General features: G+C 36.0%; 1 protein-coding gene and 1 long non-coding RNA gene across 2 annotated transcripts in view; one reads left to right on the forward strand and one right to left on the reverse strand.

The window, feature by feature from the left end:
- Positions 1 to 338: 338 nt before the first annotated feature.
- Positions 339 to 7,342, reverse strand: LOC128315603 (uncharacterized). Its single transcript, XR_008298531.1, has 3 exons — positions 6,586 to 7,342; positions 4,358 to 4,454; positions 339 to 3,735 (listed from the first exon to the last, which is right to left on the reverse strand). It is a non-coding gene; the product is annotated as an uncharacterized LOC128315603 (long non-coding RNA).
- An 11,578-nt stretch (positions 7,343 to 18,920) lies between these two features.
- The window catches only part of LOC113598552 (translation initiation factor IF-2-like), a 31,335-nt gene continuing 29,665 nt past the window's right edge, over positions 18,921 to 20,590 (forward strand). The window contains exon 1 of the mRNA XM_053223363.1: positions 18,921 to 18,925. Coding sequence (XP_053079338.1) covers positions 18,921 to 18,925 — 5 coding nt within the window. The remainder of the gene's footprint in view (positions 18,926 to 20,590) is intronic.

The following is a 20,590-nucleotide window of genomic DNA, read 5'->3' on the forward strand; positions in this document are numbered from 1 at the left end:
ATTTAATGATATTTTGTTTGTGGAATATGCAATGATCCTTGAAAGAAATAGGAACAGTTTTACAAAAGATAATAAAACTAGTAAATACATTGCTCTCATTTATGTAAACATAGTATCTCATTTTAGTATTGTTATGATCATAGAATTACAAGACATTGTAGAGGTCCCAGAGGAGAAGCAGAAAAAAATGATTAAACATCAAAATGTCTGTGTATTTAAAATATTATATATATATACGTGTGTGTATGTGTGTGTACATATATATACATATATATGTGTGTATATATATATATATATACCTATATATATATACATATATAAAATCACGAGACCACTTCTTTCATTTTAATAAAGAGAACAAGAAGACAAATTATAAAATTATGGTTTTGGGTTTTTTTTGATTAGAGAGTTGAAGGTAAAAAGAAATACAAATGGATTAAATTCCCAAAATGGAAAAACCCTTCCTAGGAGAGAAGAAACCCAAATCCATGGGCACAGGAGGTGGAGCAAACCCACTGTAGACAGAGGTAAGAAGAAACTAGCCAAAATTTTAACAACTTTTTTTATAGCCAAGGTGGCTGTCATGAAGGAGGTCCTGTGAGAGTGTGCTCAATCACCAAATTTATCCTAATTTTATCAGAGCTTTCCCTGAACACATGTATAGCCAGCTGAAGGATAGAAGCTGAGTGGAAAGCAGGGAAAGATTGCTGTAACTCAAAGCCTTACAGAATGCATACGGTAGTGCTCTAAAGCCTGTGGACAAGGAAAGAAGGTAAGAGAGATTTCTTGAAAAGATGGATCTAGTACACAGCAACTAAAACCTGGGTGCATGACAGCAGAGCTGAGAAACATCATCCCCTGAGTCACTCACAGCCCTTACTTGAGTGTAAGGCATTGGCGTGCCAAAAGCTAAGACCACAGCAGCAATGTAGAAATAGTCTGTGACGCTCAGAAAGTCAGGAGAGAGCCAAAAGACCACCATAGGAACCAAAAAAAAAATTGGAATGGCATGGAAAGATGGCTATTGAGCTGTAAAACATAAAGACTTACACTGGTGCTCAGATAAACTAGTCCCAATTCCTTTCATAAAACATTTGAAACCTGTGGTGAACTACAGATGTTACAAAAGCTACAACCAGCCCCAGAGCTAGCTCAACTCCAACTTAGACTGCTTCAGCTTCATCACTTGCAGCCTGCCACAGGCATGGGATTTCTTTTTTTTTCTTTAATGGTTTTTTTTGTTTATATATTTGAGAGAGAGAGAGAGAGAGAGAGAGACAGAGCGCAAGCAGGGGAGGGGCAGAGAGACAGAGACAGAATCTGATGCAGGCTCCAGGCACCTAGCTATCAGCACAGAGCCTGATTCAGGGCTCGAACTCATGAGCAGTGAAATCATGACCTGAGCCAAAGTTGGACGCCCAACCAACTGAGCCACCCAGGTGCCCCATGGGATTTCTTTTTCTTCAGTAAATAATATTTACAGTACTTTTATATACAATTTCTGGCATAAAATTAAAAAAATATATGTGGTATGCAAACACACAGGGCAATGTCATCCATCAATACAATAAATAGTCAATACAAGTTAACCCACATGTGACCAAAATATTGGAATTAGCATATAAAAATTTAATATGCATACATTTTCAAAACGAATGGAAAAGGTGGTAGACAATATAGATGCAGATGGGGAACTTCATTTTAGTAGAATACTAGAAACTTATTTTTAAAAAGAGGAAATTCTAGGATTTAAAAATACAGTGTCATAAATGTAGAATTCGTTCCATTTATTTTACAGTAGCCTAAAAAAAAGCAGAAGAAAGAATAAGTGAATCAGGAGTCAAATTAATAGAAATTATCTAAGTTAAAATAAAAGGAGAAAAAAAATTAAGGAACTGAGAAAAGCATCCAAAACCTGTGTTCAAATGTACATGTATTTGATTCTAAGAAGTAGAATAGGAAGAAAATAGAGCCAATATTTGAGATGATACTCAAGAAATGTCCAAAATTGATGAAAGATATCAACCCACAGATCCTAGACAAAAAATGAACTGGATCTCAAATTGGATAAATACAAAGTCAAACATCTGAAAAACAGAGAAGAGAAAATCTTAAAATCAGATACTCCACTCCTAGGAGGCCTGGATGGCTCAGTCAGTTAAGTATCCTACTTTGGCTCAGGTCATGATCTCACGGTTGGTGAGTTTGAACCCTGCGTTGGGCTCTGTGCTGACAGCTCAGAGCCAGAGCCTGGAGCCTGCTTTGGATTCTGTGCCTCACAGGGGTATAGCTCAGGGGTAGAGCATTTGACTGGATTCTGTGCCTCCCTCTCTCTCTGTCCCTCTCCTGCTTGCGCTCTGTCTCTCTCTCTCTCTCTCAAAAATAAATGAATGTTAAAAAAAAAAAAAAGGAGACACACGTACTCTCATCCCTACTCCCACACACAAATGCATGCTACATTCAGGGGAAAAATCCAGTAATATGTATGGCAGACTTTTCATCAAAATCAAGGAAAGGCATAATGACAATGGCCTGACATCTTTAAAATGCTGAAGGAAAAAGAAAACTGTCAATTTAGAATTCTGTAACTTATGAAAATATCCTTCAAAAATTACAGTGACATAGATTTGTTCAGACATATAAAACTTGTTTGGCTCTAGCAGAAGGGCACTAAAAGAAATGTTGAAAGTTCTTTGTCTAGATGGATCAGAAAACACCCAGTGAAAAACGGGTCACAACTCAGGTAACATGGTCATCTGCTCAGATATTCAGTATCTACGAAGATTCAGTAGCAAGCCCAGGGCTATTTTTTAATAATGCATGATGAAGAGGATGCAAGTTTTCTTCAGCCTTTCTGTTGTGGTTTTTCTACTCGACCTTAATACTAGTTCCATATCTCATCCTAACCTGCCATAAACACTTCAAGCATCATTGGATCTACTGGCTATAAGAGTTAAATGGCAGAGCTCCTTGTAATAAAACCTGACCTAGCTGAAGACTTTTTTTTCCTCTGGAACATATTTCTTGAAAATATATCATGAAAGTTGTAGTTGAAGCAAATAAAATACACACGATGAGTTATAATATACTATGAATTAATATAGGCTCAAAGACATTGAGTGACTATTTCTGCTTATCCTGTGAAGTCAGAATCTGAACTTAAGTTTCCCAATACCAAATATATATTTTTGTTACAATTCTGCATTATAATGTGAGAACGATTTTTACTTCACCCTATGTACTAGGAACCCCAAATCTGCTTATTTTTATGGATAATGGACTTGTCAAACAATCCCAGAATCATGCCAATCAACATGTGTCAAGAATGCCTCAATCTATCTATTAAAATCATGGAAGGGTCTGAAGACACCCTTGCCAGAAACCATCCTGCCTTGTTTTGTATGCTTTGGGTATAGCTGTTCAATTTATTCAATACATCAAATCTTCCCTTTTTGGAAGATGCATCACAAATGCTGTCTCTACTGATAAAGCTCCTCTAATTGCCTCAGTGAGGGGTTCTGTATCCCTTCTCAGGATTAAGTCCCTGCATCACTTACTGCCTATAACTCTTGGCATTTATAACATAGTATTCCATATTATGTATTTGAATAGATCTTACCTCAAAAATTTAAGATCCTGGAGAGCAGACACTGTGAGACAGTCTGTCATATTCTTTTTGCATTGCCTATAGGGCCCAGCATGGTGGTTTATACATGGCAGTGGCTCAATATTTATCTGTTAGAAGAAACAGATAAGCAATTTCAAAAGACTGTAGTCCAAATTATTTACATAAGTGTCAAAACTTTAATTTATTGGTTCTAAAACAGTCTTTTTCAAGCTTCACTGGGCAAGTCCTATTCTTGGTTTTCTAAGATTTAACATACCTTGCAGCCTACCCATCCCAATGATAATTTTCAAAATCCTATAGACTACTCAAATCTCATTTCAATTGTTAAGACTAAGGTTAAAGTAATTAAGTAAGCATCCATTCAATAGAAACAAACCAAAGAGATACCACCCAAATAAATAAAATGTATATTTAATCTGCTTCAGTAAAAAAATAGAACTCCATTACCTATGTACAGCTTGTTTTCAGTTTTAAAAGCTCGTAAGGTGGTTATATGAAAATAACTTTCATGACTATAAGGCAATTTTTTCTGCTCTTCTCTGACATACATGAATTACAGTGATAGACAATCATATATCATTAAACTAAAATCACATTTTTTTTTTTTGCTGGAAGAATAGGTGTGAGATGGCAGCTCACCTTCCAGCACTGTACTAGTTTAGATAACACCAGCTACAGTAACAGACAAACCACCAAATCTTACTGGTGCAACACTTATTTCTCACTCACCCAAGAGTACACATAAACCTTTCTAGTCTGACAGTGACCCAGAAACTCAGCCTCCTTCCATCTTGTGCTACTTCAACATATGGCTTTCAGGGTTCATCTGGAAATGAAGAAGAGAACAAAAATGATTATATAGGGCAATCCAAACCCAATCTAAAGAAAAACGGGTTATCACTTCTATTGTTTCTTCAGCCATTAGGAAATAAATTACTAGTGGACATTAATCACTAGCGTTCTAAAATTAGATATTTTGGATAAATTGAAAAACAATTTATGAATGGTAGCATAATTAATGTTGGTTTACTCCTTGTCCATATACTTGTCTCTGCTGCTTTGCCTTGATGAAAAACATACAGCTCTACTAAATAACTGATTTTATTTTTCTTTTGCAATTTTCAAATGCAGAAATAAGATTCTCTATTGAAATTAATTTTTATGGTGTTCTGTGAAAATAATTCCTTTCTGCTGAATTTAAAGGTCTTCTTTACTTTAATAATTCCACTTAAAATTTATAGTTCAAAATGTGATGTATCCCATGACAAATGTAACTGAAATTTACTTCACCTTATAATGGCTCCATTACAGTAACTCAGTAAAATCTGGGTAGAAGATTAAAATATTATATACATTCTAGAACTTGTTAAGAAAATATGTAATATTTAAATATGTGACATATTGGAGAATAATAATTAAAATAATAAAAATATATTTTATAGCTTCCAGCCCAGCAGAGGGGGATAAAAGTTACAGAGTCATTGGACAATACACAAACACCCTATTCTATCTAGACACATGATAGCACTGCATTTCCCTGCCCATTTGAATCCAGGATGTCCAAGTAACTTCTTTTGACCAATGGCATAGGAGTTGGAGTGGCTTGTGTCACCTGTAGATGGCAGCTTTATGAGCCAAGTAGGTGTTTGGCATATTCTGTTTTCTCTGCTTCTCTTAGGAAGCATGTGTTGAGATGGAGCCTGCATCAGCTTAGGTTTCTGAATGACTCAATAAGTCAACCCACAACGACCATGTAGAATGAACGAGAAATAACCTTGACTTGAAACCACCAAAAGTTTAGGCTTTGTTATTCCAATATCCCAAGATTTTCCTGACCAGCAGTCAAATTGAAACCATGGAAAGGGAAAATTAAAGATAAAGAAAAAAGGCTGGCAAACAGAAAACAATGCAACAGTAGGACTAAATATGTTATAAATCACAATAAAGGTAGGTAGATGAAACCTATTAAAAGATTTGTTGATTAAAAATTATATGCTTTTTTAAAACACACTTTGTAAGCACATGCATACACAGTGCATTAGTTCAGGTTTTCCAAGAAGCTAAGACAGGATTAAATGTATAAGAAATTTATTGGAGAAAATTCTTGTGAGGACAAAAGGGAAAGGTGGGAAATGAATGGGACCCTTCTGACTGATGTAGGTCTGAACCCTGTGAAGAACTGGGGGAAGAAAGTATAGGATAGGAAGGTCTTGTACAGCAGTGCAGTTGCGGTAAGTTTTTTGTCAAAAAACAAATAAGTTTTTTGACACTCTAATCTGGAGTCCTTTAATCAAAGTCACCTGGTGGATGAGTCTACATGTCCCAGAAATGGGCCTGTATTAGTTCTCTTGATATGCTCAGCCTTACACTAAGAAAAGTGTGGCCTATTCATGAATACGGGGTTGAATCCAGAATAGCAAAAGCTGGAGAAACTGGTCAATTATGCTTTCCGATCAGGAGATCTGAGGCATGCATTTTTATGGCTACTATAAACAGACAATCATATACAAAGAGATGGGAAATTTCTAATAAGCTAAACCAAAGACAAAAGAAAGCATCATAAGAATAGTGCTATCAGAGAAAATAGTTACCAGCTAAAAGCATTTAAAGGAATAAAGAAATAAAGTAATAATAAAAGAAATCTGTGATGGCTTTGCACTTGTCAATCCAGCTACATTGGAACTAGGCTTCCCAGAATTCCCTTCCCTGTATATTTCCAGTTTAGGGTTGGCCTCAATAGAAATTTGTATAACATTTGGAAGGAGGAAGTTAAGTAATAGCTACTTTTGTGCTCTGCAGCTCAGTTGTAGTGCCCAGGAAAGCCCCTGTGCCAAGAGCTCCTCTGACTCCTGCTGGGTCTGGTCCTGAAGCTTCTTCAACTTCTGCATCATTATACACAGTTCTGTCCTTATACACAGTTCTGTAGCAAAAGGGCATTAGCTTCTTCTATAGGTCACCTGAATCATCAAAGATCAAGGCTTGAAGGCAGTGAAATACAAACACAGATTCCGGTTTGTCCACCAAGTTTCTAGCTTATCCTCTCTGGTTCCATTTGTTTCTTGCTCTTAACAATTTCACATCCATTTTCCTTCTCGGGAGATCTCAGAGTTCCAGGAAAGAAGATGGAATACCATGGGTACAACTACATAACACCCACATCAGTGTAAATAACCCAGAAATGACCTGAAGACTGGAAGAACAGACTCCTCACAGCTAAATTTAGGGAAGAGGCCACATCAAAGAGGGTAGGAAGGGCAGAGACACTGTCAGGAGCTAAAGAGACCCACAGGGAGTCTCTGCAGGAGGGAAGGATGCTGTGGATCCTGAGAGGGGAAAGAAACAGACCTCACACCAGGCACCCCAGCCATGGGGAACCCACATGGGGAAGATGAATCCCCATAACATTTGGCTCTGAAAACCAGAGGGGCATAATTTGTGAGTTCTTACAGTTAGTGGGGCTTGACACATGGAACTTTAAAAATCAGTAGACTTGATTCTGGGAGAGCCTGGAGGGCAAGAGGAAACTTAGTCTCTGCCTTTAAAGAGAGAGCACAACAAATAGCCTTGCTGAGATACAGCACAGAAACAACACTTTGAAAAACACCTGGCTAGTACAGGAAGGAGATTTATTTACTAACCTCAAAACATGTGCTACAGGGGCAGGGATAGTGGGGAAACTTCTCTAGGAACAAAGAAGCTGGCAGGCATCATTTCTCCCCCTCCCCCCCCCCCACCGCCAACCCATGCCTTCAACACAAGAATACCTTCAGGAACCAGCACAGTGCCAACACTCAAGCTAACTTGCTAACACCCTGCACCCCACATCCACATTCTCCTACAGACCTGCCCCCTCTAATATGCCCTTGGCAGGAGCCCATCCAAACCAGTGCCACAAGCCTGAAGTGTGCAAGCAGCCCCAACAGGTATCAGTACCACTCCAAACTGACTCCTGCCTTGAGGAGAGGGGATGATAACCACACACACCAGTCCAACTATAGCCCCAGCAGTGTACTGGGTGCAAACACCTGTCCTGACCATAGGTCCTGCCCACCAAAAATGCTTCTCAGAGCACAAGACGGAGAAAGTGCCCTGCAGTTCAAAATGAGAAGACATGGGAATATGTCTCAAATGAAAGAATAGGAAAAAATCCCAGGAAAAGATCTAAATAAAACAGAGATAAGCAATATACCTGATACAGAATTTAAAGTAATGGTCATAAAGATACTACTCATTGGACTTGAGAAAAATGTGGAGGACTTTAGTAAGACCCTTAACAATGAGACAGAACAAATTTAAAAAAATCAGAGATGAAGAACTCAATTAACTGAAATTAAAAATAAAACAAATGGAGGGGCACCTGGGTGGCTCAGTTGGTTAAGTATCTGACTTCAGCTCATATCATGATCTCATGGTTCATGAGTTTGAGCCCCACATCAGGCTCTGTGCTGACAGCTCAGAGCTTGGAGCCTGCTTTGGATTCTGTGTCTCCCTCTCTGTCTCTCTGACCTTCCCCCACTCATGCTCGCTCTCTCTCTCTCTCTCTCTCTCTCTCTCTCAAAAATAAATAAACATTAAAAAATATAAAAATAAAATAAACCAAATGCAATAAATAGTAGAATAGAGGAGGCAGAAGAATGGATCTGTGACCTGAAGGACAGAGTAATGGAAGCAATCAAGATCCAGAGAACAGAGAAAAAAAATAATTAAAAAATAAATTAGATTTAGGCAACTCAGCAACACCATCAAGTACAATAACATTCACATTATAGGAATCCCAGAGCAAGACACAGAAAAAGAGACAGAGAAAGACAGAAAGAGAGACAGAAAAACTATTTTAAGAACTAATAGCTTGAAACTTCCCATGTGGTGTTGGAGACAGAAATCCAGATCAAGGGTGCACAGGGATCCCCCAACAAAATCAATCCAAGGAGGTGAAACCCAAGACACTTAGTAATTAAAATGGCAAGAAGTAGTAATAAGGAGAGAATTTTAAAAGCAGCAAGAGAAAACAGTTACATACGAGGGAAATTCCATAAGGCAATTAGCTGATTTTTCAGCAGAAAGTTTGCATGCTGTATTCAAATGCTGAAAAGAATAAATATGCAGCCAAGAATACTCTATCCAGTAAGGCTATCATTCAGAATAGAAGACATAAAGAGTTTCCCAGACAACCAAAAGTTAAAGAAATTCATCACCATTAAACCAGTCTTACAAAAAATGTTGAAGAGGACTCTGAGTGGAAAGAAAAGACCGAAAGTAGCAGTAAGAAAAGTAGGAAGCACAAAACCAGTAAAAATAAGTATACCCATAAAATCAGGCAAGGTATTCCCCAAAATGGATGTAAAGTATGACACCATATACTTAAAATGTGGGCAGGAGAAGAGGAGTAAAGAATGGGTTCAAATTGAAGCTACCATCAACTTAACATAGACTTCTATGTGTGTAAGATATTATATTCAAACCTAATGGTAACCACAAATAAAAAAAAAAACAGTAATAGATACGCAAAAAAAGAGAGAAAGGAATCCGAGTATATCACTAAAGAAAGGCAGCAACCATGAGAAAAGGGAGAAAGAAAAGAAAAGAACAGAGAAGAACTATAAAAACAATCATAAAATAAGTAACAAATGGCAATAAGTACATACCTATCAATAGTTAATTTGAATGCAAATGGAATGTAAATGTCAATCAAAATACAGAGGGTTAATGAAATGGATAAAAAAGCAAGACACATCTATATGCTGCCTACAAGAGACTCATTTCATACATAAAGACACATGCAGATTGAAAGTGAAGGTATGGAAAAGAATTTATCATGCAAATGTAAGTGAAAAGAAAGCCAGGGTAGCAATACTTATATCAGACAAAATATACTTTAAAACAAAGACTTTGACAAGAAATGAAAAACGACACTATATAATCATAAAGGGAACAATCCATCAAGAAGATAATATAGAATACAGAAGACATTCAGATTGTCAATAGACACATGAAAAGAAACTCATCATCAACACTCATCATCAGGGAAATACAAATCAAAACCATAATGAGATACCACCTCACACCTGTTAGAAGGGCTAAAATCAACAACATAAGAAACAACAAGTCTTGGGAAGGATGTGGAGAAAGGAAAACCCTCTTGCACTATTGGTGGGAAGGCAAATAGATGCAGCCACTCTGGAAAACAGCATGGAGGTGCCTCAAAAAGTTAAAAATAGATCTACCTATGATGCAGCAATTGCACTACTAGGTATTTACATAAAGGATACAAAAATATTAATTCAAAGGAATACATGCACCCTGATGCTTATAGCAGCATTATTTACAATAGCCAAATTATGGAAACAGCCCAAGTGTCCATCAACTGATGAATGGATAAGGAAGATATGGTATATATATGCAATGAAATATTATTCAGGCATAAAAAAGAATGAAATCTTGCCATTTACAACGATATGGATGGAGCTAGAGGGTATAATGCTAAGTGAGATAAGTCAGTCAGATAAACACAAATACCACAGGATTTCACTCATATGTGGAACTTAAGAAGCAAAACAAATGAGCAAATGAAAAAAGAGACACACCAAGAAACAGACTCTTAACTATAGAGAACAAATTGGTGGATACCAGAGGGGAAGTGGATGGAGGGATGGGTGAAACAGGTGAAGGGGATTAAGAGCACACTTATCATGATGAATACCGAGTAATGTGCAGAATTGTTGAATCACTATATTGTACACTTGAAACTAATATAACACTGTATAATAACTATGCTGGAATTAAAAGGAAAAAAAAGACTAGCAGGGAGATACAAAATCACAATCACAGTATAAGAGTTTAACACATTTTTATTAGAAACAAAAAATGGTAAATATATAAAATATTTGAACAATATTGGTCTCACACATATAATACTAAAAAATTTATTTTATATATGTATTATATATGTATATGCCTAGAAAATAGAAAAAGAGACTCTAAGTATACAAGGAGGAATTCTGTCCACAAGTAAGCTTCAATAAGCTATAAAGAAATTATATCATATATATTTTCAGATAATTAAGGTATAAATTACCAATAAAATATAGTGAAACATTTATATGTGAATAGAAACTAAAAACTCCTGCATAATCTTTGAAGCAAAGAGGAAACAGCAATGGAAATTACAATATATTTAGAATGACTTTTCTACATAGTACATATAAAAATGTGTGTGTTAATGCTGAAGTATATTACAGTATGTTTGTGGACTTAAGTGGATATGATGAAAACAAAATGAAGAAGAATTTTTAAGTACACACCAAGTGTTCAACTTAAAAAACAAAAAAGAACAGTAAAGTCATCCTAAGGAAAACAGAACAAAGGAAATAATAAAAATAAGGGAAATGAATAAAATGGAAAGCTGAGAAACAATAGTGTTGATGAAGAAAACAAGCTATAATCTCCAGAAATACTATTCAAGAAGCAAAGAATGAGAGATGATATAAAAAACAACATGAGATCATTTAAAAGAGGACTAACAACAGATACTGGAAAGATTCTAAAAAGTAATAGGATATACTAGGAAAAAAATTTTAGCAAATGAAATTTACAACTTTGATGAAATGGATAACACTTAGAAAAATATAAATCGCTTAAACTCAAAGATGAAATGGAAAACCATTTCCATTTGCCAATAAGGCAATGAAGTTTACAGAAATTAGATTATTAATAGTTACAATATTGTTAGATTCTGCAAAGGACCAGAGGCCCAGATGACTTTCAAGGTAATCTTAACTCCAAGGAAAAAACTCCTTATTGTTTTATATAAACTATTGCAAAGAACCACAAGAACAGTAACTACAAAGCAACAATAAATACCACCAAGAGACATACAAGAAAAGTATAGACTAATCTCACTTATAGATGCAAAAATGCTAAATAAAACACAAATGAGTATAATTAACCTATTAAAAAAATATATACCAGGAACAAGAAAAGTTTATCAAGGTGGTGCAACATCAGAAAATCTGTTACACACTATAGTAACAAGTAAGGAGAACAATTATACAATCATCTAAATAAATGACAAAAAATATAAATAAAATGTTAAAAATTACATTTATAGTAAAATATTTTAGTAAACTCAGAAGACAAGACCATTTCCTTACCTTGATAAAGAATACCTGTGAAAAAGCTAAAGCAAGTTATTATTCTTAACTGTGAAACTTCAGAGCATTATTTTAAACCAGAAACAAGATAAAGGTGACTACTATCACCATTTTATTTAAAATTTTATTGGAAGTTCTAGTCACTGTGATAATTAAAAGAAGTAAACTATACTAAAGTATTAGACAGAAATACATGTATGTCCATCTTTATTTGCAGATGACCTAATTGCATGGAAAATCCATAGAAATGTACAAATTATTTAAAATACTGGCAAGTCAAGAAAGTTTTCTGGTTGTGAGATCAGCATTCAAAATAAATTGCAGTTGAATACCTTAACAATAACCACTAAAAAATTATAAAAGAAAACAAGATTCTATTCAAAATAGCATCAAAACCTGTAAATGTTAGAGTTCTACCTAACAAAATATGGATGAGGAGACTCAAGTGTATGAGTTTCAATTTCCCCAAAATTCATCTATAAGTTCAATATGATTACAGCCAAGCTCCAGACATTTTTAAGGAGTCTGACATAGTTCTAAAATTTATTTAGAAAATTAAAGAGCCAGGAATAGCTAGAACAATTCTGAAGATGAGAATTAAACAGAGGCTTGTCCTATGAGATAGAATTTTCTATATTTAATGTGGTTAAAACAGTGATGTGGGCCAAGGATAAGCAAATTGACAGAGTACAGAATACAAAGATCAGAAATAGACCCAGACACATATCAAAATGTAATGGGTAACATAAATGTCATTACAAAGTAGTAACAATGAATCATCCAATAAATGGTACAAGGATGATTGGTTTTCCTTATCAGAGAAAAATCAGGTATCTACTCCTACCATATATAAAAATAAATTTTATATTTAATAAATACCTAAAAGTGAAAACTAAAATTTTTAGAAGAAAAACATGTAAAAAAAATCCTTATGAGTTTGAAATAGAGGATAATTTCTTAAATGACACTCAATGAACAAAATCCCTAAAAGAAAAGATTGATGGGGCACCTGGGTGACTCAGTCTGTTAAAGTGTCTGAATCTTGATTTCCGCTCAGATCAGGATCTCACAGTTGGTGAGATCAAGCCCACATCAGGCTCTGTGCTGACAGTGTAGAGCCTATTTGGGATTCCTCTCTCTTCCCTCTCTGTCTACCCCTCCCCCAATCATACTCACTCTCTCTCGCTCTCTCTCTCAAAATAAATAAACATTAAAAAAAGAAAAGATTGATAAATGTGATGATATTAAAATTAAAAATAAAAACATTATTTATGTTCAAAGACACCATGAACACAATGAAAAGCAAAGCACAGACTGGAATATAAAATTTGCAGATGCTCTGAGTTGTGCTTTTTAGTTTACATGAAATCAATTCATATCAAATCTGATCTTTTTTTATTTAAATGAATAGCTGTATTTGACCAGCGGACATGACATTTCTATGTGATTAATTTCCGATTTTTCTAGTATCTAACAAACTTTTATCTCATACGTACTTTTTAAAAAAAAACCCTTAAAACCTTATTAGTTTTATGTCAAAGATATTTGCTGTCATTCTTACACTGTTGAAAACATTTTTATAGTGTTACCCAGAATAACAACTGTCACTCCTCAAGTATTCAGTAAATGTAAATCCAATAAAATATAATGCTATAGGCTTAGCCCTTATGCTGACAACGAGTATTGTACCAGTGACAACCTGGGAGCTCTTTGTTCCATGCCAGAATTAAGTCAAACAAAGAAAATTTTCAGGAGTTCAGAGTGTGTTCTGTGATCTACCATCTTGAGCTGATGTGTCCACATGCCCAGGCCCACTTCATCAGAAATGCACCTTTCAGTTACATTTTCTCTCCTAGTCCTGCTCCTTATTTATTTGGCAGAGACAACTTTTCCAAGCTAGTAGTAAGGATTTTTTTTTAATTAGCTAGGGAATGGGGTAGTGTTAGGAGCACGGGGAGTCTAAATTACTAGCACTGTTGCATTCCCATTTCTAGTACCATATGGTTAAAATATGCTGAAGGGAAAAGCAACATATGGTTTATCTCTTTCCCCAGAAATTTCGATTTAGTAGTGACATACTTGGTAACAGTTTGAAACAAGAGAGAGAGCATTTGAAGAAGCCTGAGAGAAATTGTTCTATTAAATTCCATTGGCATACCAGTGCAAAAGGGGTCTCATCAAGTGCCCCCTACTGTCATCATAGGAAGAAATACAGTGTTAGAGAAACTGGGGCATGGAGACAAGGGAATCTTTCAGAGTGAACTGATTTCTAGCACCCAGTGACATTTACAAAGGAAGAGGTAAGTGAGAGGAACCATCAACCATAATGTTTCTAAACTTCCACTGCGCTTCAATTACAACCAGAGTCACTGGAGTGACTACACTCAGTAAGTGATTATATGAATAAACTAAGTTCCATCCAATTCAGAATATTCTTTTGTTGCATTTTCTGATTGCCTATATAATTATTATAGCACCTGTATGCTTTTTTATGCTAATACATAGTTTTAAATAAGGATAGAAGGAAATAAATTTCTATGTGTGTGTGCGTGTGTGTGTGTGTGTGTGTGTGTGTGTGTGTGTGTGTATGTGTGTGTTCATTCATCTGACATTTATCTGGCTGTTGGGATCAGACAGTAGAGACCAAGCAAATTTTGAAACCAGACAGACTTAGGTTAAATCCTGCTTCTTTCATTTATGTATGATGACCTAGACAAGTTACTTAGTGAATCTCAAGTTTGCTCATCTGTAAAACAGAATTTATAATACCTGCCAGCAGTAGTAAAAAGAATTAAGGCGTGCTTAAATGTGTGAAGTATAAATAAACAATATAATAATAATGTAACATAATAAATAGTTGTCTTCTCTACTGGCAAGACAAACTGAATATTCATGGATTGTCAATTTTTCTGTATTCTTATATGTCTTTTAAATTTTTTGGAAATGCCATTATCTGAAAGAACTAAAATATCTCTACAATTATATATGTAATCTATTGAAAGAAAATTCCTTAAAATATGATGAACTATTTTGTTCTCATTATACTTAAAATTTGTGCTCATTATTAAAATGTATTGAAACTATAAAATTGGTTTAAGTGCTGTTTATATGAATTTTAACCTAGATGTATTCACATATATCAACAAGAGCATTTTATTACATGTCATAAGGATCATATTACTCTTGTACAGTATTGAGCATATTCTTGACTGAAAATCTAGAATCCAGAAAATCATGGGTTCTGAGTTTAACTCTCTGATAATTTAACCAAAGATCCATACACAATGGATTAGAATATAAGGTCTTCATCAACAGATTCAAAGAGAACTCACCCTTCATTCATTCCATTAAAAACACTTATCAAAAGCCAATCAGATTTTAAATACTCCTCTATTTGGTCACTAAAGAAACAGGTAGCTCACAAGCAAGGGGTCTTCCATCTTCATAATCTTCCGTCACCCAACTGCCTTCCTCCATATAAGACTCTTCTGAATTACCAGTTCCTCCATGAAGTCAAAATTCTATACAAAAGTAGCAAACACTTCTTGCCACCATTTTATCTCATCACACAACACTTTGGAATCCTTGAAGTCATTCTTAAATAGACACGCACTTTCTTGAACATATTAGTAAATTGTCTAATTACTAGAATAATTCACCAACTAATTCAATATTTGCTGGTTATCTAGGTTATTTGCATTTATATCAATGGTATTTTTTAAAAGAAAGAAAAAGACTACATATTAACTTGCTCATTATAAGATAAACAGTGATGAGACATTAAAGTTACTTAGTTACTTTTGTGTTAATAAGCAATAACTCCATAGCTATATTACTTTTTCTGTTAAAGGCAATACTAATTATTAGAATGTAGAAAAGCTCTTGACCAGATATAGGGATTGCTGTGCAAAAAGGTTCCCAAGACAGCAAGATCAGTCAGAGAAGGCAATTTCAGGAAAGGAGAAAGACTTAACTGTGAGCACTGGGAGACGGGGTATGAAAGTGTTGAGTGGGGATAATGGAATAAAGTAGAAGAAAGTTGTGACACGATTACACCTTCTCCATTGCTGTTTTATCACTACAACTTAAGTCAAATTAAAATATTCAAAGGAAGTAAAAGTGATACAAATTTAGGATGGCCACAAAGACTGAAAGAAAATTCACCTATAGGGTCACCTATAGATTTTGTTATAATTCACCAGCCAAAGCCTTGAAAACCCTTCTTTGGTTGGTTCTGACCACTACTAGAAGGTCTCCACCTACATACTCCAAAGATTTTACTGATTACCTTCCTAGTTGATGCATGAATCTACGATCATTTGCTAATTCATTGTTACAGCAGGGTCCACTTTTATTTCACTATCACAATCGTTTCATTTTAGAAACTTTTTATTGAAGTGCAATATTCATACAAAAGGCATATATATTCATAAACATGCTATTTGGTGAATTTTCACAAAATAAACACACCTGTGTAACTAGCACCCCAGCACTAAGAAACAGAACATTACCAACACCCCAGAAGTCCTCCTGTACATGAGAGTATCAATTACACTTTGAACAGCACAGATTAGCTTTGCCAATTTTTATACTTTATATAAATGCACTCATACAGAATGCATTCTTTTGTGTGTCTGGCTTTTTTCATTTAATATTAAGTTCGTGAGATTCATTTATACCACGGCAATTAACAGTAGGTCTTTTGTATTCACTGCTGAATAAGCATGCTATTGTGTGAATATACCACAACTTACCTTTCTATTCTAATGTGGGGGGCATTTGAGCAGTTGTCATTTGGGGGCTACTATGATAGTATTACTATGAACATCCGAGTGCCTATACAATTGCAATGAACTACTGCATAAAACAATGTTCCTTGGAAAATAATATGCTCACATTTTCAATTTAATAAATGATTATATGTTATTTTCTATGCACTAGGCTATATTTAATTATTTTATTGATTGATTGATTGTGTAAATTTAGAGAATCCAAGCAGGCTCCACGCTCTGCACAGAGCCTGATGTGGGGTTCTATCTCATGACCCTGGGATCATGCCTGGAGCCAAAATCAAGAGTCTGATGTTCAACTGACTGAGGTTCCCAGGCACCCCACTATTTACTTATTTTAAAACCCTCTTGACCATCTTATGAGATAGATACTATTATTAATCCAATTTAATGAGGAAATGGAAGCACAAGACAACATAACTAGTGAATGGCAGAAGCAGAATTTGAATCCAGGTAGCCTAGCACTACACTCTGAGATTGACTTTTTATTATTATTTTTTTTACATTTATTTATTTTTGAGAAACAGAATGAGGCAAAGCGTGAGTGGGGGAGGGGCAGAGAGAGAAGGAGACACAGAATCTGAAGCAGGTTCCAGGCTCTGAGCAAGCGGTCAGCACAGAGCCTGATGCGGGGCTCAAACCCACAAACTGTGAGATCATGACCTGAGCCAAAGTCAGACGCTCAACCAACTGAGCCACCCAGGTGCCCCTGAGATTGACTTTTTAAAATACTTCTAATATGCACTAGTAGATACTGAATAGTTATTAGTTGCCTTCATTTCTTGGAACTTGGGCAATGGTGTTCGCTGTCATGGGAGGGTAGAGCTATGGTGCCCAGGGTGTCCTTGGTAAGTGAAACTCTTAGATATTTCTCAGTCATCAGAACCCTATGTTTTTCTTACCTTGGATCCATTATCCTGGCCTAACTTTTTCCCTTTCCACAGAAACTATATGAGCTTCTGAGAAGATTCTTTCTGCTCCCTGTCCACTAAGAAACACCACACAGTTTCACAATTTCTCCCTGCATTTCCATAGGCTTTGGAAATTCTGTGCCACCACAATTGGGAGATACACACATGCTTCCTTCTCAGGCTAGCCCAGCCACAATTGTTTTCCCTTCTCAGGACAAGATAAGAAACACAGAGGTATATTCTCCCAGTATTTTTCATTCTTTTATTCATATGAAAAATTTATTTAGCACATACTATGGAACCATAAAGTACTAGGTATTGTGGCAAATATAAAATGGAGTAAAAAAACAACCAATGATCTTAAGAAGTATACAGTCTAGCTCAAGAAATGAATAAGATTTTATTCTTTAAAGTACTATACGAAATACATGTGGAAGGGTGATATTTAAAAGCTTTAGTACCTATCAAGACATAAACATTGGCCAATCACAATGCATGTCATGTGCAGACAATGGCATGGCTGTGTGTAACTTTGGAATAGCAGCCTGGCATGTGCAAGGGACAGAACCGGATAGAAGGCTGTAGCCAGAACACGGAACACTTCAAATGCCAAGTGACGTGCCTTGACTTCATTCTCTAAGCCCCACAGAGCCACAGTGCAGTTCTGAGCATGGTTATGATACAAAAGTCTATGTTTAGGGACTTGTTTCTCAGTCCTTGAGCCTACTGGAGACCCAAGGCCACAGAATAAAGATTGTTCTTTCCTATTCTTATGACTTTACTTCTAAACAACCCATGACCCATCAAGCACTGGTTTATAATTTTTTCACTTACTACAGCTTTCTCAAGGAGCACAAAGACCAGATCTGGTTAGTTGTGTTTGGACATTTGGAATATTGCAGAGTTGTCATCCGTCAAGAAGCAGACAGCCAGCTGAGCTTTTGACTTGTGTGTGCCAAAGAACAACTGAAATAAAAAGCTCACAAGGGGATGAACAATATGACTGGAATTTCCCTCTGCCAGCTGGCTGCTCTGACACTTGTGCTTCTTTTCATAACGTTTCCCACTTTTGAGGCTACTAAGTAAGGAAGCAAAGGTTAAGCAGGGGGGCTGGGCAAATCCCAGTGGAGTAACATAAATGAAGGAATGTGGAAAGATGTCTCAGAGAGACGCTGCTTTTGAATTAAAACTCCATAAGAAGGTTCCCCTTAGCACTTTCTTTCTCTCAAATTTGTCCTTTTGGGACATGGTTTGCTAGTTTCTCTCTTATGAACTGTGAGCCCTGTTTCATCCACCAAGGATGGGTTGGCTAAACTTATCAGCTTGGCTTATAAAACAGGGTTGGAAAATCTCTGGGTGCACTGTCTGCAGGGAGGATGGCATGGTGAGAAAAGGTTGAGCACCGGTCTGAGACTGCCTGGGTGTGATCTGGCTGGTCAGTATGCCGTAAGGTCTTGGAAGCGTTTCTTATTGTTATTTTCCTTGTCTGTTAGATGAATATGATAACAGTAACTACCTCATATGTGGTAGTGAAGATTAAATGACTTTCAACATACGTAGAAAAGAACCTGACATGTAGCAAGGAAGTGCGCACGCGCACACACACACACGTTGAGTTATTTCACCTGTGTCTCTTTCCATTCTTTAATACCCTTTTGTTAATGAAGCCCAAGTATCTATAAGCCACAAACTACTGAAGATTCATGTATTTCTCCAAAGTACAAATCACTAAAACAAACAAAAACACCTAAAAATATAGAAATATAACAGAAACTCAGATTTGTGCATATTTTTTTCCTGTAAGATGACAGGTCTCCATTAAGACCTCTTTCTAATTTTCTGGACAAGCCAGGCTGCTCTGAATACAAACTACTAATAATTCTCTAATTAAAGATATGTTAAGATCACTAAAATATCTGCTAGCTTATTGAATGAACTTAATATTATTGATTACTCCTAAAGCAGTAAATGTGAGATGTCACATTGAGCTGGACAAGTAACCCCTTCTTTCTCAATACTCTTCAAAGTCTACTTGCAAAGGTGTGTTTTGCAGAGAAAACCACCTTCCCAGAGGGGACAGCACTGGCCAGTGAGGTACTTCACAAATCATTATATATACCCATTATAAAAGGGAAGGTCACTCAGATGCTAAGGAATGGAAAACCCATCTATCTGGAAATCTTGTGATTTGGATCATACTACTGATTTTTAGAGTGACTTTCTTTTGATTATAGCACAATTTCCTTGCTTTTTGCCTCATGCTGGTCATCTGTAAGATGGGAATGATTTAAATGATTTTTCCTTACAGTGACCCTGAGGTATTTTTAAAGATTAAAATCACAATAAAACGGTGAAGTGCTTTGAGTTCCACAAAGTAATCAAGGACTGGTACTAGAGAGCACATCATGCACATCAACAGATGGCACTCTTTGTTAGTGTCAGTAAGATCTGGACGACCAGCTAATTGTGTTATTTTATAAGGAAGTAGGTCAACAGAAAGCACCAAGCAGGAAAAGAAAAAAAAAACTAGCATGTGTGTGATGATCAATTCTTTGAATTATTCATTCTCATCATTGATTGCTTAATTGAGTAATACAGACACAAATTCCAAAGTGCCCTCCAGAACTCAAGACATTAAGACAACAGCAAGATTCTCTGGCTTGGAAGCATCTGTCTAAGATGTATAAAGGGTTCTGTTTTAAAAGAGAAGCTGGCTAGAAGCCCCTGATGAAGATTTTCCTAACTAACTTCTCACCCAAATTTGTTTGAAATTAAAAAAAATATATGAAAATACAATGCAAGGAGACCCAAACTTTCAGGCAAACCTGTGCCAGAATCTGGGAGGCAACTTCAGGGATGTCAAACAACTGGGCAAAGAGAGGAAGAGCCCTGAAAGCAGGGAACACTGAGAAATTTGTCTTATTTTACTTATTTTTTATTTTTTATTTGAGAGAGAGAGAATACATACACGCACATACACACAAATGGGAGAAAGGGGCAGAATGAGAGAATCTTCAGCAGGCTCCATGCTCAGCACACAGCCCAACGTGGGGCTAAATCCCACAACCCTGGGATCATGACCTGAGAGAAATTAAGAACTAGACGCTCAAC

Source organism: Acinonyx jubatus, chromosome B2 (genome assembly GCF_027475565.1).
Source record: "Acinonyx jubatus isolate Ajub_Pintada_27869175 chromosome B2, VMU_Ajub_asm_v1.0, whole genome shotgun sequence".
Classification (NCBI taxonomy): domain Eukaryota; kingdom Metazoa; phylum Chordata; class Mammalia; order Carnivora; family Felidae; genus Acinonyx; species Acinonyx jubatus.